Raw genomic sequence first — 27126 nt, forward strand, 5'->3', positions numbered from 1 at the left:
AGCATGTTTTCAAGTAACAGCAAAACAAATTCTCAGAAATTATAAAGTAAAGTTTATACTTTCTCTAAGTAAATTCACCCTTTATAACATTTTCTTAAGTAATGCTTATAAAAATATGTTTCATGCTAATATTGATCATTTTTAAATTTCTGAGTAATATTTAAAACATCAATTCATTTGTGAAGCATTAACAATCATGTGTAAAAAAAAAATTTTATTCAAAGTTTGAATTATACATTTATTAACAATTTATTAAAAGATAAAAATAAAAATAATCTTCTGTCCACAATTCTCTTTTATAAGCAAAAGAACGAGGTTAGATAAGCTAATCACATGTAGCTAATCACATTCTTACGGGAAACCTCCAGGCCTGTCCCGCTTGACCACTTCTTTACAGCCTGTTTCCAGTATTTTGCCCAAGTACTTTTGATTTCAAGTTTATCTGAGAAGAAGCTTGATTAGTTGGTTCAGGTGTGTTTGAACGAGTTAAAGCCATGCAAACAGCAGATGTTTTATGTCTCTTGACACTCTGTCTGTCAAAGCTTGGCAAAGCAGCCCAAACCGGTCAAACGACTAATTACAAAGTAAACAACTCAGAATAAAGATCCATGAGCAAACAATTTTTTTTGAGTTAGGCTCAGTTAGGCTAAATGAAAGGTTTCCTGCAACCTATAGGATTTGCATTAGGATTAACATTTGCATTTGCATTATTACCAATAAAAAGTAAATGAAATGTTTCAAATGTATACATTTGATGACATGTTGGTGTGACTTGGTTTTAATAAATAAACAAAAATATATCATTTTGATTGCTTGTTAAACTAAATAGTGTTTCAAACACCTTTGACCTGAATCTTCAATCAAATGGAAATTAAACTTTATATGTTGAACTATAAGAAAACCCATCCACAAAGTGGAGTTTCCTCCCTCATTTGAGAATTCCCCCCTGTGCCATTGGCTCAAAGAAATACTGTGAAGGTTAAAGAGTAAAACTCGAGAGCACGTAGATGTGAATTTTAGAACTTGTACAATAAATATTCGTACTTGTACACTCACAGCTCCAATGTGAAAACCTGTAAAATAAAAATCTGAAGTTGAATGTTGAAATTTGCACTCGCAGACAATAGTCACAAACCTGTATTCTGAATTTGAAGCTGCAGACAAGTAGTCACAAATGTGTAAATGCCATTCTCAGAAATACAATGACAGACACAAACTTGTAATACTGTATATATTTGCATTTAAGCTTACATTCACATTCACAGTACAACCTCAATTAGGCACTTGCAACTTCTCAAATCTGTCACTGCAATTTCAAATTTCGTGCCTTGATTTTTGTTACTCTTTTCGCGATATATTAGGTGCAAAACTAACTTGTGCTCTTGCAACTCGTGACGGCGAGAGAGAAATGGGGGAAGGAGCGGGGGTGTTCAAAGGAGCCGTTTTATTGGTTGGCGCCTTGTCTGTCATTGTATTTCTGAGAATGGCATTTTACACTTTTGTGACTACTTGTCTGCAGCTTCAAATTCAGAATACAGGTTTGTGACTATTGTCTGCGAGTGCAAATTTCAACATTCAGCTTCAGATTTTTATTTTACAGGTTTTCACATTGGAGCTGTGAGTGTAAATGTTCACGTACAAGTACGAATATTTATTGTACAAGTTCTCAAATTCACATCTACGTGCTCTCGAGTTTTGCTACTCTTTTATACCTTCATAAATTCAGAATGAGAACAGAAGTGGTTAACATTATGTTTCACTACTGTTTTCACAGACTCGAAATGCCAACTACTCAGGACAGCAAGCATTAGCAGAGAAGAACTCCAAAACGGCACGCACCCTGAATCATGTCGCCGTTGCTCTTGGGCTTGTTTGCACTGTTTTGTTCATTGTCTTAGAGATTATGGTTATTATGAATAAATAACAGCTATTAGAGCTGTCATGTTTGGATGCAGATTAGAAACAGATTTGGTTCTCAGCATTTGAAATGTTATTTGCTCATTGTACTTAAAACATACGCCGATTATGGTATGTTTAAAACAATGAAAGCTTTGATTGTCTAATTAAATTTTATCATCAAAAACTTTTTCTTGTTTTTCTTAATTATTGAATTACATTTTCAGTTATTAATAACAGAAATATATTCTTAGTGCATATGAGATGTCAACAAGAAGCATGTCTCAGCCAGGTTTGTCCATTGATTATTATACAATTATTGGGGTCCAATTGAAACATTTCAGTGGTGGTCTGTGGTCTATCTATCTATATCTATCTGGGGCCTTTCGTCTGAGGAGGCAAAGTAGGCAGTGCTTCCTCAAAAGAATTGGATGATAAAAGAATCCAAGGTACAAAAATAAAACAATGGACAAAAATATGCAATTAAAAAATGTGTACACTGTTTGACAGCGACACCTGCGGTTAAAGTTACAGTGGGTTGTGGCGTCTCTCTTGCCTCCCTGAGGGCAATGAGTTTGAGGTCTGGGGGATAATTGAGAATGAATGAGTAAAAGTCACAGGAGAGGACGCTGTTCATCAGATTGTACTACCCACATACTGTACATATTTGTTTAATATGTCTTCAAGATGAAAGATCTTTTAAGAAACCCCCATTGAATTTAACAATGTAAGGATAAAATAAAAAATACATTTTAGCAGAAGAGTTTGTCTATAACTCTATAAACTAAGATGTGCAACACAAGTTTCAACCAACTGTGCAGGAAGTGATGCGTCTGACAGTTTAACACCTACACCTTCCTGAGAATTTATGAGAATGGAATTTTGTCAGACAAGCAAAAAACCAAAAATACCACAAAGACTGTTAGTTCCCATCAAACAACATCAACAGTAAAAGTGTTTGTCAAATAGGATTTGATGAACAGTAACCTGATTTTTAAAAAAGGAAGAAAAAGAAAAAAGAAGTTAAAAAAAAAAAAAAAAAAAAAAAAAAAAAAAACATGCTCAGGAATCATTAAATCATATGTCTCCTGGTATTTCATTTTCCTGACGTTGATTCCACCAAGTGACGCCTGCAGTCAAACAAGAAAAGTTCCAGTAAACAGGAAATCTGTGCCAAAATCCTCTCACTCCTCCCCTTACAGTACAACACAACCCAGGTACCAGTAACCAGAAGAGAAACTTGACACACATAACAGATCAATCTTCACCTGACTACACACCAGGGACAGACTTACTTATTCCTTTCTTTCTTATTCCTTCAGGGCTGCAGGAAAAACACCAAAAAGAAACATGGATCCCAAAAAATCTCCAATGGAAGCAGCGCAGTCTTTACTTCCACTGGAGGAGGACCCTCCAGAATACTCCATTGGATTCCCTCCCTCTGAGAGTTATAACAGCACTTCAGGTCAACCTGTGCAGCATTATGGAGCTCCGGCAGCATCTGGCCAGTACATACAAGGGCCATATCCAGGGCAGACTGTGGTCACTGTGCAGCCTCCAGCTACTGTGTCCTTCACTCCACTGACCAATCCAGAGCCAGATTACCTGTGCTATTCCATCTTTACCCTGCTGTGCTGCTGCTTACCTCTGGGATCGGCTGCTCTTGTTTACTCCATCACAGTAAGTATTGGTTCATACACCTGTCTCACCTCGCTTAGCACATTTACAAATGATTGGCCTACTCTTCAAAATAAATAAATAATTTAACCTTTATTTTTTAAATAATATAGGGCATAAATATTGTTTTGAAATTGTTTATAGAGCACCGTTAAAATCACTTTATATTAAGGGCTAAATAAGACTTCACAGGGTCATGATTCATGTCAGTATAAAGTATAAATGTGGAACTGAAACAGACAATAGAGACAGTCAAAATAATGAGGTCATAGTTGTACTAGAATATTAACCAAGGTTCATATTTCAGAGTTTAAATATGTAAAGAATTACTTAAATCTTCAGAAAGTCTTTATTGTTTACAGCCTGCATTTTTAATGATTAGGCCTATTTAACGTCATGGATCAAGGTTGAATTTAAATCAAAAAGAGTTTGCTATTCCAATCAACATTGATATTGTGACATTGTTTGAACCTCTGTTTAAAATTTCAGCAGTGTATTTTTAGCATGTTGTTAACCTTTTTATGTCTAGGTCTATTTTGTGGCTTCCAGTAACTTTCGTTTTTAAAGAAAGGGTGTGGCTCGCTAAAAAAATAAAGGTTACAAAAGGGTGTTTGCGCAGTGATGCCATAGAAGAACCACTTTTGGTTCCACAAAGAATATTTTAGTGAAAAGTTTCCTAAAATAACAATTTTTTATTAGTTTGAAGAACATTTAAAAAATCTAAAGAAACTTTTTCACTATAAAGAACCTTTAGTGCAATGGAAAGACTCCATGAATGTTAAAGGTTCTTCACTGAACCATTGGTGTCGATAAAAAACTCTTATTTTTAGGAGTTCATCGTTCAAAAACAACTTTGTGAATTGCTGTCATTTTACAGTACCGGTAGATCCTTTCTCTCTTTTGAGTAAAAAACATAAAATAATAAACTATGCATTACGGAAGTTTAAATTACAGAAGTCATCTAGCTATAACACTGCTATCGCTTGTTTACTCCAATACTTTAGGCCTGTATTCACCTTATTCTTAACTTAAGAACCATTTTAATTTTGAATTATCTTCTCCAGTTAGGTTATTTTAGCTGTGCAAAAACAGTTTATTATGGTGATTGACGTTGTAAATAGGTATTTCTTTCCATATTATTTTAATTTATTAACGTAGCCTAATAAGCACACTAGTTTGTAGCACAAACAGTTTTAAGTCAGTCACACAGACGAGAAGCGCCATGCTTAGCTGTGGTTAATGAAAAGGAAGCCTCTAGCCTATACAGAAAATATTGCTTCCGTGTTTAAAAATGCATAATACAGAATTAAATAGTATAGACCACGTGCTTTAAAATAGTATGAAAAAAAAAATCTAGTCAGCTTTATTAAAATTTAAGGTGTGTCGAAATCAGCTGCGACTGGATGTAACCGATTGGCGAGAGTTGTCGCGTGCAGGAGTGGAGGAGCTGAAAATGGAGACGTGAATTCGGACACTTTCTGCAAATATTGTGTATATTGTGTATATGTGTAAATATTGCAAAACTGCAAATATAGCCTAATGCACTCCAAGCACTGATGTTTAGAAACTCTGTGATATGTTTTGTGATTTTTTATTTTTTACAGCTACTATAAATCAAGTATATAATAATATATGTTATTTCTCATTTTCTTCTTAGTTTAGAGTAGCATTTTGTGTTTTCTTATTGTGTTTATATTCTGACCTGTGAAGACCTTTGATTTGATTTTATACATGTCTTAAGAAAGGTTTTATACCAATATTTGTAATATTATTGTAATTTACTTTCACAGACTCGGGATGCTAACATGTTTGGACACCAACCAATAGCAAGCAAAAACTCCAGAATGTCTCGCATCCTTAATCATGTCAGTGTTGCTATTGGCCTCCTCGTCTGGTTGATCTTTGTCGTCAATATATTCAATAACTATAAATATAGACCATATTATAGACCATAAGTGTAAGAAATATCATGGTAGGACACCAGAAAGCTATGGATGGTAAGGGAATATGAACATTTTTTGAATACACAGGCATTTGGTGGTCTGCTTTTAAATGTTAGTGTTACTCAAGTTATTGGTATGAGAGCTGTAATATTCCAAATGTATTAATTTCATGCAACTCATCTGCCTTATTATTATTAAAACACATGCTTTTTTAAAGTTCATTATTGTGTTTTTAAAACAATGAAAGCTTTGACTGTACATGTATCATCAATTAAAACATTTCTTTTTCTTCTTATCTTTATGTTATAGCATAAAACTTTGGTAATCAATAAGAAATGTATTTAACATTATGAGTCTGATGTTTTATTTTATCAAACCTTTAAAAAGTATATGAAAGCACAAAGACAATTGTCTGTTTTCCATACTTACATTTTCTAATGTTTGGCCTCCCATGCCGGAAAGACGGGTTCGAATCCCGCTCGTTACATTTGGTGTTGTGACCCGGATGGGAGTGAGGTTTAGGGTAAGTGTAACGGAGGCCAACTAGTAAGAGCTGTGCTAGTAAACCTCTCTCCTCTGGCCACAGGAGGTGCACTGCGGCGACTGATGCTAGAGGATGCAGTCTTTAGAGTCCTTAAGCGCGCCCAACACCCATGCCTGAAATGGCAGTTCAAATCCTGCTCTAAGAGTAGAACTGGAGGGTTTACACGTGCATCTTTGAAAATTGAGCTACTTGCAAACAAAAAAATGTTGTGCACACCGGCACGCTATAAGGGGTCTCGCGCACTCAATGAGGACGACCACCCACACCATCATTTTTGTTGTGTGCACCTGCGTGCTAGCGAGCGACCAACATCAAGCTTTTTAAAAAAAGAAGCAAAAGTATCACAGAATGGTCCCATGTGACGTGTTATATATTTCACAAGTTCTAGGGGTAAGCCTATACGACAGGGTTTGGTAAAAAACAAACAAAAAAACAACTTAATGTATTATTATTTAAAGGTCCCGTTCTACGTGATCCCATGTTTCAAACTTTAGTTAGTGTGTAATGTTGTTGTTAGAGTATAAATAATATCTGTAAAATTATAAAGCTCAAAGTTCAATGCCAAGCGAGATATTTTATTTAACAGAAGTTGACTACATAAAACAGCTCGATTGGACTACACCCCTCTACTTCCTTCATTAGTGACATCACCAGAACCGTGTTTAGACTAACCTCCGCCCACAGAAATGCTCCCTCAACTCTACTGGCTACTTGCGCACTTCTTATAACTTAGCCTACTGTGTTTACTCAGCTCTTATGGTGATTTTCTGAAGTAAAACTGACGCTTCATCTTTTGTGTGATGTACAATAAACTTTATTAAACTCATCAGTACATGTTTGATCATCATTCGGACCTGGTCCGAAACAGCAGACTTGTAGGCTGTTAATAAATAATGGATACATACAAGCAGATGACAAATACGTTATAATAACCGTAATTAAACTACTAAACCATACCTGTTTCATCTCTATACCGCACTCTGACTTTGTAGGCATTATTGTCCGACTCGAAATGAACGCCGTTACTGAGAGTTTCTGATATTATCATCATTCCGTGAGATGAATTTGTCCTGACCATAGACTGTAAAAAAAGATGGACGACGCCCCTTCGCTCTCTTCCATTGATGAGAACTGAAGCCGCCAGAGTCCCGATATGGCGCTGACATATTGGAACTTGAGTCTGCGCAGTAGCGATTTCGGGACCAGACCTCCGCAGTCGTGAGCAGGAAGTAAAGCCGCGAAATCAACGCTCCGCCCTCACTCTCGCAGGGAAAGTGCATTCTGCACACTTTTTAAAAAATTGATTGCAGTACGACAAGAGGCTTGTTAAAATAAAGTAAATACACTGTTAGACTTTTCAAGGGTTTTTTACAGTAACTTACTGGCAACACTGTTGCCAGTAAGTTACTGTAATTAAGAGTTACAGTACCAAACCGTATTTCAGTTTTGTGTAAATACAGTGCATTACTGTAAAAACGAAGCTAATCAGTACAGTGCATTACTGTAAAAACGAAGCTAATCAGTACACTACTGTAATTATTTTTATTTGTACTAAATATAAATTAGATTTGATAATTTTGATATATGATTAATTTTATTTTTATCCTACATAAGTACTACTTTCACAATTAGACAAAGTTATCACAAAATACCATTTTTTTATTTAAAACATTTCATATATATATCACAAAATAAACATGCCAATGCTGGAAATGATGTGTGAAATTTTTACACATTAATGGGTGAGTTTAGAGACAACATTTTTTTGTGTTAATTTTAACTCATTCATTGTGTTAATGATTTTAACAAAGTAAATATGTCAGAGAGGTTAGCACAAATATGTGTAAACGTGTTAAATTAGCACATTATGTGCTGTCCATTTTATGTGCAAACATTTTTGAAAACATACATAAAACCATAAACAAAACATTAGCATTTGACTAAATGAATGTAGAGTCATTGGTTGTTTAGCTTATACAAGTATTATAATGAAATATCAACCTTTACATTCATAAAACTGCAGAATATAAATACATTTTTAAGCATTCAAAAAGGAAATGTCCAAAACAGGACAAAACACAGTTCTTTTCACAATACAAGAAACATAACCCCACCTTAAAAATAATTTCACTTATTTCCAAAAATGTGTTGGATTCATGTACACTGGTGGCCAAAAGAAGTATAAGTGTCTTAATGTTTTTGAAAGAAGTCTCTTTGATGCTCAAGAAACATTTATTATTATTATCAATGTCTGACTGTCTACTTCTCCATCTTTTCTACAGCATAGGAGTAAAAGTCATCATCAAAATAATCTTTAAAAAGCCAACACAATGTTTTTGTCCACCTTTGTGAATAAATGAACTTCTCCAAAGATTGGTTCCTGTTCAGAACTTGATTGACAACATCAGAATGTTCCCTGGTCTGCATGCGTGCCCACAAACACAAATGTACTCAGTCCTTCAAAGGAGATCCCGGTTCCAAAACTATATGAGAGAGAGAGAGAGAGAGAGAGAGAGAGAGAGAGAGAGAGAGAAAATATTAGTGTCACATTATTTTTAACCTCCTTTTTTGTTAATTTGTATTATTATTTTCACAAAAACTTAAGAATATATATTTGTAAACAGCTTTTGTCAATAAATAGCATACAAAAGAACTAAATTAAATTATGCCAGATTAAATTTTATACTTACAAATCCTAAATTCTGTCCAAAAATGCTGAGATCCATAGAAAAAACGACTGAAACCGATGATTTTAGCCCATTTTAGCTTGTCTGCAGTGAAGGAGTACCTGTTTGAGACAAATACACAGTAAGATACATGCAAGAAATCACTGTGTGATGATCTTCTCCTTCCTACAGTAGTTAACCCACCTGTGCGCTGATATTAGGACCTTCCTAGTCAGGTGGGACTGCAATGGTAGAGTCTTCTGGCTAATAAAATATCAAAATAATGCAAAAATATAAACTTAAGTTGTTTAGAATGCTAGATTTGGTATGAATGAATTAGTGAGAGTTTTACTGCAGTGCTTACCTGGATACATTTAATCTGGTGAGACTGAACAAAGACAATGGTCCATCTTCTGATTGGTTCATTTGCTGTGTAATAAAGTTAGACATAATGCAAAGGTCACTTATTTGATATAAAGTTTATAGAGATTTTATAAGATATTGTAAGCTACCTAGTCTGCACCAGTGGTTCAAAGCAATTTTCACATAGCGTATGCTAATCATTTCAGCAAACTTATCTCAAAATATATCACAAATGGGCTGCTTACCTCTGGAATCTTGCTAGAAGTCACTGGCGCGAATTGACGCTTTGTTGCAGTTGCCTTTAAACACAAAAATGGAAGTAAATATTAAATTCTATAAAAAAAAAAAAAACTATAATATGGTATAGTTTGAAAAATAATGCTAACTATAAGGTTCTCATCAGTAGGCCAACATTAGGCTATAAACAGAATTTCACATTAGTTTATTCACATTTATTGTTTATGTAAACTCGTTGCTCGTTGGCAAACAAAGTGTGTAAAATGAAACGTTAGCTCAGTTTACTATGGTAAAGTTCGTTACCGCCATGTTGACGACGAGTAACGTTAGGCTAACGTTAACGTTATAACAGGTTAAACTGGGCACAATCCTGTCAACACACACAGAAGGTTTTTTTTTTTTTTTTTTTTTTACCTTGCTTGCTGATCTCTCTCTCGGTGAAGTGAATTCCGTCTCTTCCCCGGGCCAGACACGAACGTCGCGATCCAACAAAACACAGACCCCATTACCTACACTGGATGCTCTGACGCGACACGACAAATCCCAGACAGTGTAGTGATGCGCCGCGGCCGTTATATTTCTGACGTAGTCCGATAGGCTACGAGTCCAAGCGCTCGCGCTATTTCTGACAAGGGACAAACATGTTTGCATTTAAAGGTCCGGTCGCTTCAATTTGTCCAATTTAGACAGCCTTTGGCTACTATAGCGTTGTAGACACGCGGTGTAAGGCAAAAATTAGGAAATAAAAAGCACGGTGGAATGGTCCCAGCCAGAGAGGCAGTTACGTCAAATACAGTAGTATACAGCAAATTTAAAAAATACAGTAAGTCTCTGTATGTGGTGTTAGACGTCACAGAAAATTCCCATGATGCAATGGGAATCACAGTTATTTACTGTAAAGAGAAATAGCAGTATAATACTGGGGGATTTAAAGTAAATAACTGTAGAAATTACAGAAAAGTCTAACAGTGTACAATCTCCTCAGTCCTCCGAAGATCCCGAAAAAAATGTCCGTTGGTGCTTCAGTGACTACTTCGCTCGGAGAACCTGTCAATCACAGCTGTCAATCATGACGTTACACCACCGCATCACGTAACTAACTAAAAAACAACTTATTTTTGAAACAGACACTTGAACTTACATCAGCGTGATGAAAACGACAGCAAATGAAAGAAACCACCTTTGGAAAAAAGATATTTGAAGTGTAATTTAATTGTTTAGTTGGTCTCGCGTCCCGTTGAATAACACGGGGAGGAGGGGCTTATGACCTATACTAGGACCAGTCACCGGGGGGCGATCGAGACGTTTTGGCTTCACTTTTCAGGGCTTGTGCGGCACCATAGATATCATATAAAGGCTAGATGGCTCGTCCGCGCTGCTGGCCAATGGAGCTCGACATCCGCACACGGCGGCCATCTTACGACAGGATGCTCGCTCACTCATAACATGGTGCATGTACTTTTAAATAACCATAACTTGCTCAATTTTCTACCGATTTTCAAACGGTTTGGTTTGTTATAAACGTCAGAGATGTAGCTATTATACTGCATACATATGAATAATTATGTTCAAAATGTTTAAGCATTCAGAATTATAGCCACGTTAATAACGTTTGTAAGAAACCAAACCGTTTGTAAATCTGTCCAGATTTCAGCGAGATAAGAGGATTTGTGTGCGTGCTGCTCACTCACCGTAATTCACAGAGTCCTGTCCTAAGATGGCCGCCGGTGATGCCGGAATTCGACTCCGCCTTAAGACATCTAGCCTTTATATGATATCTATGTGCGGCACGCTTGGTCCTGACAGACTGAGCGCGAGCTCATGAAGCTCCGCCCCCTGGGTCGTCCAGCAGCAGCTCATTTGCATTTAAAGGGCACACACTGAAACAGCTCGTTTTTCTGAGCCCCAAAAAATGTCAATTTAAACATGCTGTAAAAAATGATCTGTTGGGTATTTTGAGCTCAAACTTCACATACACACTCTGGGGACATCAGAGACTTATTTTACATCTTGTGAAAAGGGGCATATAACGGGACCTTTAAAGAAAATCCTGACCTTGGCCATTGGTCTTCTGTGCACAGCTACGCGACGTGCACGTTCGTGTGACTCTATTAGCGCCGCAGTTCACTCTAAATCACCCAGAAAAAGCACAAGTTTTCAAGATTAATAAAAATGTGACGTGAAATACAACGGCTAGAAAAGAAATTCATCAGTTTGACAACACGTGCTGCAAATGCTCACAATGCAAACATACAGAAACGCACTGCAAATATTCACACAATCATTATTTAAAGGGGTGGTATAATGCCCTTTTCACAAGATGTAAAATAAAGGTTATGCGTATTTGGTGAGGAGATGGGGTGGAGGTGGGATGCTGATAAACTGTCAAGGAACAGAGGTGGGTTCTGCTGTTATTTATTTTGTCCTGAGTTGATTACTGATTGATCTTTTCGTAGAAAATTTAAACTGTACATTAAACTAACCATGTTTCTAACATCTAACCTTATTTAACATCTTACATTTGAACAGGATGTACTGTACGAAACCAATGGAAAACTTGTGACTGAGTGTGTGCGTGTATAAATAACAAAGTTTGGGAAATTAAACTAGACAGTCTGTTAGAATCTTGTGATTAACAAATGAAGTCATCATTAAAACAAAGTTTGCTTTACCTGGTAACAGAGGGGCTTGCAAATGAAGAACCAATCAAATAGTGGGGAAATTATGTAATGCAGCCTGACATTTATGCCACACCTCTATACTATAAAAACTGTTGTGTTCTTGTGCTCTGTGGGATTTTCTCAATGGAATTTGTCTGAGATCCTCCGGCCTTGATTCTTCTTGGGAGAGTTTCTCTGAGAACTGCTCAAAGACTCACCAAATACGACTCCGGCCGTTATTAAAGCATTTAGTGGACATTTGCTGATGTCTGTCTGTTAATTTCTGCTGCGCTGCAGGTCAGTTTAGGGAAGCAAGTAAGTTAGAGTAAGAGACTCGGCCAGTTGTCGACGGAAGACGCAAAAAGCTAGAGAATAAAGGTTATAAAGGTTGGAAGACGCTATGGGTGTCGATTTGAAGACGCCAGATTTATATTTATTAAGTGTCGATTTGCAGACGCTAGATAGTCAGGTTTAGGGAAAAATCCACTACAATCGCCACTTGTGCTAATTGGGTTAATTATCTGCACCTGCTCCTCCCGAACCTTGTTAATAAAACATCATATGTTAAAGTTGTCACTTTTTGAGGGTGAGCAAAAGCGCCTCGTTTTATGTCTGTCTCTTTAAATGCAAATGAGCTCCCAGCACAGGGGACAGAGCTTCAAGAGCTCTTGTCCTTAGTAGCTTCGATTACCTCACACAGACATGCACTGAAAATTTAAAAAACTTTAGTCTTTTATGGTCAAACTGGAGTCAGAAAGATAGAGAGTCTCAAGAAGTGTAAACATGTAGACAACATTTCTGAATGGTTAGTTGATGAATTTATGTAGCTTATCGAGTTATCTTCTAGTCATTGATTAGCATATTCTATCTTGATAATCTATAAATTGTGTTCTGAGGCGGGGTTTATGTAAATATTGGGGTTGGTGACAGCATAGGCATAGGCAGAATAGGGAGAATAGGCAAATGCTAGGGGCGCCACTCATTCGTGGGCGCCAAAATGAGTGAACGAGTGATTTTTTTTTTTTTTTTTTTTTTTTTAAACAAATTTTAATTTCTCAGGGTTTACTGGGTTTTACACGATTCTTTTTGTAGTGTGGTATTGGTGGTGGTGTACTAAAATAAACTTTGTCACGTGTGTATAGCTTTCTTCTTCTCACCGCTATACAACGGCGAATGCGTCAAGTATAAATGCCTCGTCCGTTTGGGAAGGTGTGCGCGCAGTCTGGATGGGGGGCTATATAGGCTAAATAATCATGAACACAATGATGGGGTGAAATAGGCTGTGATGCATGGGGCACCAGGTAAAATCTTGATGCATGGGGCACCAGGCAAATTGGTCAGGGTCGGCCCTGGTTGGTGATGTCACTAACCCGGGAGGAATGTTGAATAGTCCAGCCATTTGTTGTAGTGCTTAAAAAGCAATTTTTTGAAAATATCTCCCTTTGCTTTGAACTTTGAGCGTCGTAACTTTGCAGATGTTGTTTATGCTCAAACAGCAACATTACACACTAACTAAAGTTAGAAAAGTGAAATCATGATCAACCACCCCTTTAAATGTATGCATATGGGTGACAAGGCATTAATTGCTGTGTTATTCTAGGATCATTGAGATACTATTGTAGTTATTAGTAGTAGTTTTATGCAGTCAAAGGACTTAAAGAAATAAACAATGTCACCAAAGAAGTGTGTTTTTGGTTGCCAGGGCAAGACAACCCTGCACAGATTCCCAAAGAACCCAGCGTTAAGGGACCAGTGGATGGAGTTTGTTTTTCCAGAGCATCAACGGAGTTGTGCAAGTGTTCTTTTTTGTTCCCTGCATTTCGACGATGATTGTTTTATAAACAAGGCCCAGTTCGACGCCGGATTTGCAGATCGTCTAATGCTTAGTTAATTCATGCTTAGGATGGAGCAGTCCCAACGATAAAGGTTCACGGTCGTGCGTTGGAACTGCAGGCGGTGAGTAAAACTGCTGAGTAAACAACATGATCAGGTATAGTTCATGTATCTATGGAGCATGCGATGTATGGTGTGTGTGTGTGTTTAAATACATTTGTTTAGCTGGCCACTGTAGGTGTCTGTTTGTTTATTGATTCTTTAGCTCCGTCCACACGGCACGCCTCCAGCCGCTCGTTTTTTTCCGGAAAGTTTCGGTACAGCCTATCTTTCTTTTATAAATATAATAAAACTAAAGACTTTTTGGAGATATGAAGGATGCAATACTACTCTATAGGTACTCAAGATTAACATGAGATTGACTGAAACTGAGTGTTTAAAGTTTGCCTCTCATCCATTATAAGTCCATTAGCTAATGCAATAATAGAACATAACAAAAACTAACGACAAGGTAAAATACAAGAAAATTACAATGTGATTTCAACTGTGATTTGTACGCCATCTCAACTTGTATATAAACTATGAATATTGTTAATATTCAGATATTAGTAATACCGATTTTTCATATTTAGCACCAAAACTTTGGAACAGTCTTCCTAACATTGTCCGGGAAGCAGACACACTCTGTCAGTTCAAATCTAGACTAAAAACAAAAATATTTTAGACTTAGCATACACATAACACATTATAGACTTCTATAATTCAATGTTAGGATGCATAGATTAGGTCAGCTGGAACCGGAACACTTCCCATAAATCCTGATGTACTTGTTACATCATAAGAAGGATGGCGTCTACCCTAATATTAGTCATTCTGTTTATCCCGAGGTTTAGGTTAAAAAAGTCCGCCGGATCCAGGCTGTATCCAGATCTGATGAAGGACCTGTGCCTGGACACACTTATGTATTATACATTTTTCAAGGCTTGTACTGTACCTTGGAACCTATTTCATGGTTTGCGTTCTCGAGCCACCAGGCACTGTTTTGTGCAAATGAGAGGCCGGATGGCATTCTGTTAGAACGGTGTCGAGCTAAGTTAATAATGATCGTTGCGACGGAAGTGAATCAATCAAAACTAACTTTAGCTGGATAATAACTTTATTCTAGAGCTACTGTAAAGCCAAAACAATCTCTGTTACTTTAATATTCCTATTATCACTGTAAAGCTGCTTTGAAACTATATATATTGTTAAAAGCTCAATATAAATTAAGGTGACTTGACTTGACTATTATTAATATGTATATTTATACTTCTGTATAAATCATTGATATCAAAGCAGGACTGTTTGAGGATGTTTTTCAAAAAACAAATTACACATAAAAATGTGGTTGATCTGTTAGCTAAATGCTAAAGGGTGGTCTTGCTGTCATCTATTGAGATAACCTCCGACTCACTCAACTTGATTTTCACAACACCAGGCTACATTTGAATATGGTATTGAAGGCTGGCTCTCTTGTAATTATCTTGCTCTATCGTCCTCCTAAGGCCTTGTCCAACCCTTTTCAGTGGTTTACCTGCCAGCTTGAAGACTACAAATGTACTGTTTAGTGTTATTTTTTAGTTTAATTTTTCATTATTCATTTTCTTTATAATTCCATAATGTATTTTGTGAAGTCAGACTAGGTTTGTACTTGTGTGCTGAGCAGAGAACTGGTAGAGTTATATTTTGCTTAGAGGTATGCAATGTTCACTTAGCAGAGATGTTCCAATGATGATGATGATACTTCAAATGTGTACAGTTGGCATGCTCTTTGCGAGAAAAGGAATGTTTCAACTGATGCAAATGTACCATTTGTATACCACTAATGTATTAATGTATACACTGAGAAATAGTTTCTTAATGTGGAAAGTGGATTGTACCATGTCAAAGCATTAGGTGTTTTTGCTACCTTACAAGGAAGCTGTAAGTCTCTTTGTAATGTATATAAGCTCTATCTTACTGTACCACCTCAGAGAAACATAAAGGCATGCAGGATGTGAGAGAGGAAACATAGTGAAAGATTTTGTATTTTCAGTCATCAGATTCATCTACATTGTGACTTAGATTTAATCAACTGAAAACATTGTCTGTCATCAGATTCATCTACATTGTGACTTAGATTTAATCAACTGAAAACAGTGTCAGTACTATAGATCGATCCCCTGTAGGAGGTCCTAACAGTTTTCCTTAGTTTGTAGCCCCTTTGTCTTCATGTATAAAGTTCAGTCTTAGACAGAACTTTGGGTTAAGATTGTTGAAGGGCGACATGCTAACATCGCTGCTGAAGGACTGCTACACTACAAACTCATTTATTTATTTTATTTATTTATTTAATTAATATGGACATAGCAATAACATTGGGCGAACCAGATGCATTGTTTAAAGTGTTATAGCACATGTGCTAATTTTCAACACCTGTCCATGGTAACTTTTACAACAGATAAAAACACATAGTTAAACAAAACGAGGCACATTTCACAAATGGGAACAACTTTGGCCCGATTTAAGCCACTGTTTGAGCTCTCTGGTAAAGATGTTAATATTGTTCAGCAGTTTGAATCCAGTGGGGAGAGAGTTCCATAGTGTAGCCCCTCTGAAGGAGAAGCTAGACTGTCCAAAAGATTTTCTAAACTTTGGGAACTAAAAAAAGAGATGCAGTTGACTACTAAACAGGCCTGTTAAAACTTCAGCTGTTCAGACAAATATGTAAGTATTTTAAACAATACAAGTTGCTTAAAAAATACAAGGCAGTTATGTTGGACATTCTTGCAACTGTCATGTTGACAGCATGTGGTCTTGTGTCAAGTTTTATGGCTTCCTGTAAATGACTTTCAGTTCTAGAGAGGTGACACTGGAGACAACAGATAAAAACACATAGTTAAACAAAACGAGGCACATTTTACACATGGGAACAACTTTGGCCCGATTTAAGCCACTGTTTGAGCTCTCTGGTAAAGATGTTAATATTGTTCAGCAGTTTGAATCCAGTGGGGAGAGAGTTCCATAGTGTAGCCCCTCTGAAGGAGAAGCTAGACTGTCCAAAAGATTTTCTAAACTTTGGGAGCACACAATCCCCAGTAACTGAGGCTCTGGTGGAAGGTCTAAGAGAGCCCTGACGCCTCTCCATGAGGCCAGAGAACAGTGGTGATACACAGTTGTTCAAACATTTACAAGTCAATTTCAAAATACTAAAATTTACAAAATTTTCAAAAGTAAAAAGCTTGTGCTTTTGTAATGATGCCATCTCATTGGTTTCTTGTCAAATATCTTAATTGCCTGTTTATATAGAGAAGTAACTGGTTTCAGAGTGGACGCTGATGTTTGTGACCATACTGTAATACAGTATGACAAATGTGAAAAAACCATTGCATGCATAAACAATAAAGCCGCATGATGTGACAACTCTCCTCTAATAAAACGAAAACAGTTCAGATTTGATTTGACTTTCCTGCAAACATGGTTTACTTGACTTTGAAACTTCAGGTGTTTTCCTTCAATAAAACCTTCAATAAATTCTTCTCCCCCACAAGAACTCTGGTCAAGCTTATTATTTTATGTACTGTAGAAATCTAATACATTGGCGAGCCACCCAAACCACTGCTCGGCCAAATACACCAAAATCTAACAATAGAGATGATGGGGTAAGGAAGGAGAAACCCAGAGAAACCATTTACAGCTTGCATGATGAGGTGAGAAGATACAGTAGAGAAATGGGGAACAGAGAAATCTGGAATGAAGACCCCTCATGTAGCCTTATATTCTTATATGCTCTACGTTACATTATTAGCTTAAACTTGCATCAAAAAAAACATTGATCACAGACATTATGAATGATTCACTACTCAAATGATTCTAGTGAAAATGGTGTATATGCTTGACATACAGCGCTTAAAAAGTAACATTCTTCACTAAAGACTCTTCACTTAAATATTTCCATAACTAAAAAAAGAGATGCAGTTGACTACTAAACAGGCCTGTTAAAACTTCAGCTGTTCAGACAAATATGTAAGTATTTTAAACAATACAGGCAGTTATTTTGGACATTCTTGCATAACTGTCATGCTTCACTGATAGGCCAAAGTGTACTTGTGGTCTTTGGTCAAGTTTTTTGGCTTCCTGTAAATGACTTTCAGTTCTAGAGAGGTGACACTGGAGACCCCATCAACAGCAACACATCTTTTATATATTATTATTATTATATTAGTTATTTTTACTGTTGTAGTCCAATAAAAAAAATTAAAAAAATAAATAAGAAACAATTTTTACTCAGAAATTGAAAACAAATGTAACAGCATGTTTTCAGAACACAACTGTGACCCTGGACCACAAAACCAGTTATTTTTGACAATACACATGTGACTGGTTTTGTGGTACCAAAACAGGAATGAGAGATGCACGCAACAGATCAGTCTTCACTACACACCAGAGACAGACGTACAGATCTTATTGCAGGGAAAAAACACAATCCAAGACAAACATGGATCCCAAAAATTCTCCAATGCAAGTAGGGCAGCCTTTACTTCCATTTCAGCAGGTCTCTCCACAATACTCCATTGGATGCCCTCCCTCTGTGAGTTATCCCAACACTTCAGGTCAACCCGTGCAGCATTATGGAGCTCCGGCAGCATCTGGCCAGTACATACAAGGGCCATATCCAGGGCAGACTGTGGTCACTGTGCAGCCTCCAGTTAATGCGTCCTTCACTCCACTGACCAATCCAGAGCCAGATTACCTGTACTATTCCATCTTTACCCTGCTGTGCTGCTGCTTACCTCTGGGATCGGCTGCTCTTGTTTACTCCATCACAGTAAGTATTGGTTCATACACCTGTCTCACCTCGCTTAGCACATTTACAAATGATTGGCCTACTCTTCAAAATAAATAAATAATTGAACCTTTATTTGTAAAATAATATAGGGCATAAATATTGTTTTGAAATTGTTTATAGAGCACCGTTAAAATCACTTTATATTAAGGGCTAAACAAGACTTCACAGGGTCATGATTCACGTCAGTATGAAGGAATCAACGTGGAACTGAAACAGACAATAGAGACAGTCAAAATAATGAGGTCATAGTTGTACTAGAATATTAACCAAGGTTCATATTTCAGAGTTTAAATATGTAAAGAATTACTTAAATCTTCAGAAAGACTTTATTGTTTACAGCCTGCATTTTTAATAATTAGGCCTATTTAATGTCATGGATCAAGGTTGAATTTAAATCAAAAAGAGTTTGCTATTCCAATCAACATTGATATTGTGACGTTGTTTGAACCTCTGTTCAAAATTTCAGCATTGTATTTTTAGTATAGGTGGACGAAGTACACAACTTCCTTACTTGAGTGAAAGTATAGATACTACTGGTCAAATATTACTCCGTTACAAGTAAAAGTTGTAAAGACCTATTTTTACTTAAGTAAAAGTACAGAAGTACTCGCTTTTAAAAATACTTAAGTATCAAAAGTAAAAAGTAAATGTTAATGCATTGTTTTATTATTGTTGCATTGTTGTATGTAATACTTAAAGTACCGTATGCCTCTGAATCTGTGCCTGCCTACCCTCATATCAATATCAAATTTATTTCTAGAACACAGTTCCAGTAGTGGGATTGAATATGAGATTGAATAAGTACACTAAATAACGTCCACAATGGTTTCGGACACCCAAATGGCTGTTCCCTAAAATATTGCCCTATTTAAAGTTTTTTGGCTTTTAGTGTGAATATGTTAACCTTACTGTTATCTATAATCTAGTGTGCTCCAAAAAAGTGACAAAATTCGCATTTAGAAAACCAACGTTGAAAATGAAAATCAGGTTTATGTCAGAATCCAATGTCAGATTGACGTTGATCTCCAACATTGGACAGACGTTGTATCGTGGTTGAAAATGAAAATAGGGTTGACGTCAGAAACCAACATCAGTCGGGTTCTGACGTCATCCCGACTTTTATTTTCAATCAATATCCAACGTCAATCTGACGTCAGGTTCTGATGTCAATCAGATGCAGGGTTCTTCTGACGTCAACCCGACTTTCATTTCCAACCAAAATGCAACCCCTGCAACCAAAATCATCCACTGACTGATGTTACTTTCTACTCAAGGACCATGACATAATTGTAGTGGAGTAAAAAGTACGATATTTGTCTTTCAAATGTAGTGAAGTTAAAGTAAAAAGTTTCCAGAAAAAATAATACTCAAGTAAAGTACAGATACTCAAAAAGTGTACTTAAGTACAGTACTCAAGTAAATTTACTTAGTTACTGTCCACCTCTGGTTAACCTTTTTACGTCTAGGTCTATTTATAGCATTAAATGCTGTTTTGTGGCTTCCAGTGACTCGCTAAAAAATAAAGGTTACAAAAGGGTGTTTTTGCAATGATGCCATAGAAGAACCATTTTTGGTTCCCCAAAGAACATTTTAGTGAAAAGTTAAGAGAAAATAACGAATTTTTATTAGTTTGAAGAACATTTAAAAATTCTAAAGAAACTTTTTCACTATAAAGAACCGGTGTCGATAAAGAACCCTTATTTTTAGGATTGCATGGTTCAAAAACAACTTTGTGAATTGCTGTCAATTTACAGAGACGTGAGACGTGAATTCGGACACTTTCTGCTTCCCGTAGTGACTCATCACGTGGTGTTTGCATAGCTGAAGTGAAATAAATGCAATATTTGTCAAATACACAGACGTTTCAGATCCATTTCCATTTAATACGCTATGTAGCCTACTGATTACAGCGTCTGATTGCAAGAAAACGTTCAGTACACGTTTCTATCGCGACGCTGTGTGGCGTGCAGCAAGGGAGTCTACGTTTCTCAGGGAAAATGGATTGAAGATATCAGAGGATTTGTCTCCAGCAGATAAAGAGAGGAGGAACAAACTGTGGCCGGTAGTGGAAAAAGCAAGACAAAACAACAAACATACTTTATTGGAGGTAGGGCGTTTGTAGAGGGAGTCGAAATATTCCCTCCAGCCTGAAACTTTATGTAGCCTAGCTGATATGGAACCACGAGATTGTTGCCCGCCTTAAAGGAGAATTCCGGTCAATTTTAACATTGAGCTCATTTTTTTGTACATTTGGAGTGCTGTCAATACAGAGAACAACGACAAAAATCGGTGTTGCCTACACCGAGTTATTCTATTTTTAAAATTTGCACTCTATTGACTTCAATGGGGCAAGTTTTAAACCTGCTTTTAGCCTCTTAACATCCTTGATGTGTCATTACAAGTGCACAGAAAATGTGAGTGATTCCTTCAGAGTGAACACGAGTGAATCTGACTGCAGTAGATGTGAAAGATATGTATAAAAATGATGTTATTTAAGCCAGCGCAAATACCTGTGTTTATATCCTGTTTTCGGTTGAAGTCCAAAGTAGTCGATTGCCGAGTTCACGCGCGTGATCATAGGTAACTAAACCTAGTGTATTTGTGTACACTAAATGTATAAAATCTTTTTTTTAATTTTGCAACATTTTTGCTAACACCTATTTCTCTTTATTTTTATTTGTCTTAGTGCACCGCTATTTTGTATGTTCAGATATTGTTATATTTTGTATTGACATTTTTGTAATTCTGTTACAAAATTGTATACCATGTTTGTCATCTCTGTATTGTTTGCAAGCATAATAATAATAATAATAATAATAATAATAATAATAATAAAAGTCTGTTCTAGGGAAAATACTTCATACATAAATTTAGATTCTTTGAACACCCTACTTTGGTTATTATACGAATTAAAATACGTCTCAGATGTCACCAGTTAAATGCAATACAGCTGTATAACTCGCTTGCATTATATAATCTGTTGCAGGTCATTATTATTTAATTTGATGTATTATGTGTATTTTTGATTCAATATGGTTCCGCTGTGTTGAGCCTTCAATGCCAGTTTTTTCTATGTATATTGATTGTTTTGTGCCATTTTGTTGTATTCAGATTTTGCATTCACTTAAAAAAAAAATTAAATAAGAGAAGCCGTGCTGGCTCAGTCCTTTGGCTGCTCTCCAATCACCCTCGCGATGCTTTGATGTCATACGACATTTTCAACTGTAGAATAGAAAATGCCAAGCCAGTTAATCTAGTTGTAACTTTTAAAAATAGATATAAAAATAGCAAAAGCTAGTGCAAAACTGCAAATATAGCCTAATCACCAATCACTGATGTTTAAAAACTCTGTGATATGTTTTTTTTTTTTTTTTTTACTGCTAATATAAATTAAATGTATAACAATACATGTTATGTCTCATTTTCTTCTTAGTTTAGAGTTGCATTTTTTGTTTTATTATTGTGTTTATATTCTGACCTGTGATTTTATGCCAATATTTGTAATATTATTGTATTTTACTTTCACAGACTCGGGATGCTAATGTGTTTGGACACCAACCAATAGCAAGCAAAAACTCCAGAATGGCTCGCATCCTTAACCGTGTCGGTGTTGCTGTTGGCCTCCTCTTCTGGTTGATCGGTGTCATCTATATCATTCTTGCTGTCATCGCAGTTACAAACATTAGCTATGACTATGACAAAAACAATAAATATGGACCATATTATAGACCATATAAGAAATATCATGGTAGCACACCAGAAAGCTATAGATGGTGAGGGAACATGAACACATTTTTTTGAATACACAGGCATTTGGTGGTCTGCTTTTAAATGTTAGTGTTGCTCAAGTTACTGGTATGAGAGCTGTAAGACTCCAAATGTGTAAGGAGCTCCATCTATAGGACCAGAGAGGAATGATTCGTATATTTCAGGCAACTCATCTGCCTTGTTATTATTTACATAATTAAAACAAATGCTTTTTAAAGTTCATTATTGTATTTTTAAAACAATAAAAGCTTTGACTGTATCATCTGTTAAAACATTTATTTTTCTTCCTATCTTATAAAACTTTAAACTCTCTGGTAATCAATAAGAAATGTATATTTAACATTGAGTATGCTGTTTTATTTGATCAAACTTTTAAAAAGTATCTGAAAGCACAAAGACAACTGTCTGTTTTTTTCAGAGAAAATGCCAAAAATCTCAGAAGAATCCAACAATGAACTGGAGAATGCCCTGACTTTCGGAGAACTCCATAGAGCACCAGGCCCGGGGTGGGTAATCGGAAGAATTCCCGGTGTGCCGCTTCACTTTTGGGCCGGTCGAGGAAATTTTATTTAATTTTTTTCACATTTGTCACGTTAGTTACATTAGGCTACACACGTTCCACATTCTGACACCGCAGCGCGCAGCCTCTGCATGGGTTGTACCATGAGAGGGAGTTCTCCCCTCCCCTCCCCTCCCCTCCCCTCCCCTCCCCTAGAGTTGGTTGGGTCCATAGCCCGTCTTTTCCAAAACGTTTTCTCAGGTAGGCTACCACGGCACCGCCGGCGCCTACCGATAGCTGGGCCGGCCCTACAGTAACGGTACGTGTAAGGGAGGATGGATGGGAGGAAGAGGCCAGGAGGGGCTGAAAAAGCCAGGTTGAAAAAAGAAAGGCATTGGAGGAGGATGCTGCCAAATGTGCCAAGCTTACAGATTTATTTTCAAGAGGACAAACATAAGTGGCAACAGGTAAAGAGAGATAGGTCTAATGATTAGCATTAGCAACGCTGCAACGTAATTATTCGGCTAATACCGTTGTAGCGTTGTAAACCTATTCACAAGCAAAATATAACATTTAATTAAAATATTAGCCTTTTTGTATCACCCAATACATGATGGCGATTCATAGACTTTGCAAATATTATGCAATTTAATATTGATAACAAAACTCAAGCTTGATCTGTGTATGCAGTAAAATGACCTCTTAATTTTTATTTTATTTTAGCTTCTGAGCAGCAGATAAGCCAGTCCCCCGAAAATTTGTTTTGAAAAACTTTTATTTTGTACAAAATGGCACATAGTCAAACTCGTGGTGTTCCCGGTCAAAAATGACCAGCCTACAAAAAATAGAATATAAATCTCTCATTATAATATATTATAACCCAATATTGGATTCAATCTTTTTGTCAACTTGTTTTCTTTCAATTAGGACTGGTTTTATATTTCTATTTGCATCTGATTAATCATAGGCCTCATTTATCTGAGAGTAGGTATCACGTTTTTTATTAAAAAAAAACATTATTTTTGAATATTTTTGAATACAAATAAACCTGTAAATATTAGTTCAATATGCCTCTTTGTGGAAGAGTGGGATACATTTCAAATGCTTTCTTTCTTATGTTAATTTATCAACCTATCCTTGTGAGTAGTTCTTATACTATACCATGTGTCAAAATGATTGATGACTTCCGGTCCCGCCCACTAGATATGACATCTGGTCCCCGCCCTTCCGGTTGTCCGTTGACTTGTCCCGCCCTTTCTGGTGTATATTGATAAGGATATGGATTGTTCTATCCAGCGTTCGATCATGCGTTTTGACAGTTTTATCTACCGCATATGTTGTTTTTATCTACCGGTGTCTTTCCGGCATATGTTGTTATGGTTTGCCCTATCGTCCTAGCTAGTCGTAGATCATTTGGTTTTGACAGAAAGTTTTTGACCCTATTTGACCCTTTTTATCCTTAGATCATGTGGTTTTGACAGAAAGTTTGAAGACTGTGTCACACACAAGCATTATCTCTTGTGCACACAAGCTGGGTGTATTTTCTGTGTTTTTGATAGACATCTGTTTTTTGACAGAAAGTTTGACTTTGTTGTCCAGTTCAGTTATGTGTGTCTGGCTATGTGGCATCACAAGTGCTGTTAGGAAATGTGTCAGCATGTGATATCTCTGCTACGCAGACGTCCACCCTCACATTCCTGAGGTAGCAGCAAAAGTGAGAAAAAAAGAGAGTTGGTCCCTAAACATGTTTTATATTTCACACAAATAATATGCAATAATATCTTACTAAAAATCTACTGAAACCATTTAATTCAGCTTTAGAGAAACAAAAGAATAAAAAATCATATTACATAAACATTCCGTTCTTTAGGCCTATAAGTGTATAAAATAAAATAGCTATCTTGCTAATTTAACTAAAGTTGAAAACCATTCAGTTCTTTATAAAAGTATATAATGAAATGCTTATAAAATAAATATCTTATTGATCCAATTGTTTTTGATAAAAATCATATTACATAAAAAAGGGTATACATTAAAATGGTTATCTTGCTAATTTAACTAAAGTTGAAAAACATTCTGTTCTTTAAAAGTATATAAAAAAATAAAAATAAAAAAAAATCTACTGAAATTTCAGTTTTAGATAAAAAATAAAATTCATCTAAGTCTGCTGACTGAAGATTTCATGAAGCACCAGACAAATGGTATGTGTGTGTGTGTGTGTGTGTGTGTGTGTGTGTGTGTGTGTGTGTGTGTGTGTACGTGTGTCTGTGACAGGTTCCGGTAAATTAGTGTGCCGTCATCTTTCTGAATTTATTTCAAAACATAATCGTAAAAGTTTAAATATGATCTTTTAAAATTAAAAGACTGTTTAAATAAAATCTTTGAAGTTTGAATACATTCATATCTTCTATTTATCTTTTAGAAGATTACTGTAGTGATTTTGTTTAACGGTGACCTAAAGTATAATTGTTATTAAACAATGTCTGTCTGTTCAAAAACTTTAGATTGTAGAAAAACTGTACTTTTTAGTCGTCTTAAATCTCATTTATATGAAAAGATTCAATCAGCATTTTTTTGTCCATGCGGGGTTTCAATTTTTATGGTGGGGGCTTTCCATAGCTATAATGAATTTTGTACCGTACACCTAAACACAGAAAACTACATTTGTACATTTTCAAAATGAAATAAATAAACAAATCATTTAATATAATTTTGTGCACACACACGGTTCTAAAAAATGAACTAATCTCTATTTTAAATTAAATTATTATTAATAACATATGTTACTAAAATGTAAACAAAGTTTTAGCTAAATAAATATATAAACAAAAACACCTTACAGCCCCAGATCCTTCAGAGATAAACCACAGTGTGAACTGAAGCTTCAAGAAACAGGGTATCAGACCAGATGAGTCTCGGGGGACAATGTCACAGTAAATCTAGTCTGCTAACGCCTTTCCAGAGTACATCCAGAGTTTATACTAAATTCATTTAAAAGCATAACCTTAAAAGTTTAAATCAAATCTTTAAAGTTTTATTAAAATCATATCTTATATTTATCTTCTAAGAAGACTTATGTATTATTTTTAATAAACAACGTCTGTTCAAAAACATTAGATTGTTGAAAAACTGTGCTTGGGCATCTTAGATCTTTTGTCCATACAACATGTTGTCAAAGTTTTGTTGTTGTGTTGTTTTTAAGAAATCCGAGGACTCCACATTACTCTTATTTAGACTAAGTTGTATCATTTGCAAAATCACTGACACGGCATAAGTAAAGTTGGTCTTGAGCGAATATTTAATTTTACTCGTCTTAATTCAAAGTAAAAGATCATATCATTTTTACTTGCATCTCCCGAACTATCCTTAATCAGTGTGGAAACACACAGGGTGAAACCCTTTTCTGAGAATATCGGTTATCTACTCAAAATATATGTAGAAGTGTAAATCTGGTGTTTAAAATCTGTCTGGTGGCCGCATGAATAGACTTTGGGGAGAGCTGATGATACTATCTATAGCAGGAAGCATGCCCTTTGACCTCCTCGATTGTGGAGGCTTTTTTGTTTGTTTGTTTGTTTTTTGTTAAAGACCCAACTACAAGTTAGTTCTCCCAAAAGAATTTCTCCCATCTAGTGGTTCTCCCATCTACTCGCTTTTTCAAATGCGTGTTGCAACTGCGGTAGCCGTAATGTGTCAAGAAGCTATGACAACATGGCTTCCAATAGCACATCATTGAGTTTAACGATACATGTTCTACTGTTATGGCAGCTATATAATGATTTACACAACCAAGCAATGAAAAAAGCTTGTAATTTAGACCATACCTTTGACTTACCTGTCGAGAAGAAATCAGGCAACTTCCCTTTCAAAGTCTTTCTCCTTCATTAGCTCTTTCCACATGGGGAAAAGCTATCCCGATATTTATTTACATACCGATAAATTAAGTTTTAGCTTTTAGGCGATGAGGATTCCTTCTCCTGCATAACTATGATCCAGAATTATAATGTACTGTGCAGCCTTTTCAAATTTGTCTGGGGCAGTATCAACGTCTCTCATATGGTCTAGCGGTTAGGATTCCTGGTTTTCATCCAGGTGGCCCGGGTTTCGACTCCCGGTATGGGAAGACAATTTTTTTTTACATTGTCAACAAAATTCAAGTTCATCAATAATCAT

At 36.2% G+C, this 27126-nt stretch overlaps 1 protein-coding gene and 1 long non-coding RNA gene across 2 annotated transcripts; one reads left to right on the forward strand and one right to left on the reverse strand.

The window, feature by feature from the left end:
• The first annotated feature begins 3020 nt into the window (after positions 1-3020).
• On the forward strand, positions 3021-6888 carry LOC307172080. Its single transcript, XR_013823652.1, has 3 exons — positions 3021-3113; positions 3219-3576; positions 5364-6888. It is a non-coding gene; the product is annotated as an uncharacterized lncRNA (long non-coding RNA).
• A 1431-nt stretch (positions 6889-8319) lies between these two features.
• On the reverse strand, positions 8320-9977 carry LOC307171984 (uncharacterized protein; the record flags this gene model as incomplete). The annotated part of the gene is made up of 6 exons (XM_079893962.1): positions 8320-8372; positions 8751-8848; positions 8931-8990; positions 9091-9155; positions 9335-9388; positions 9741-9977. 6 exons carry the CDS (start codon positions 9975-9977, stop codon positions 8320-8322), a joined length of 567 nt encoding a protein of 188 aa, XP_079750088.1.
• Between the last annotated feature and the right edge of the window lie 17149 nt (positions 9978-27126).

Source organism: Squalius cephalus (genome assembly GCF_949319135.1).
Source record: "Squalius cephalus genome assembly, chromosome: 15".
NCBI classification, from domain to species: domain Eukaryota; kingdom Metazoa; phylum Chordata; class Actinopteri; order Cypriniformes; family Leuciscidae; genus Squalius; species Squalius cephalus.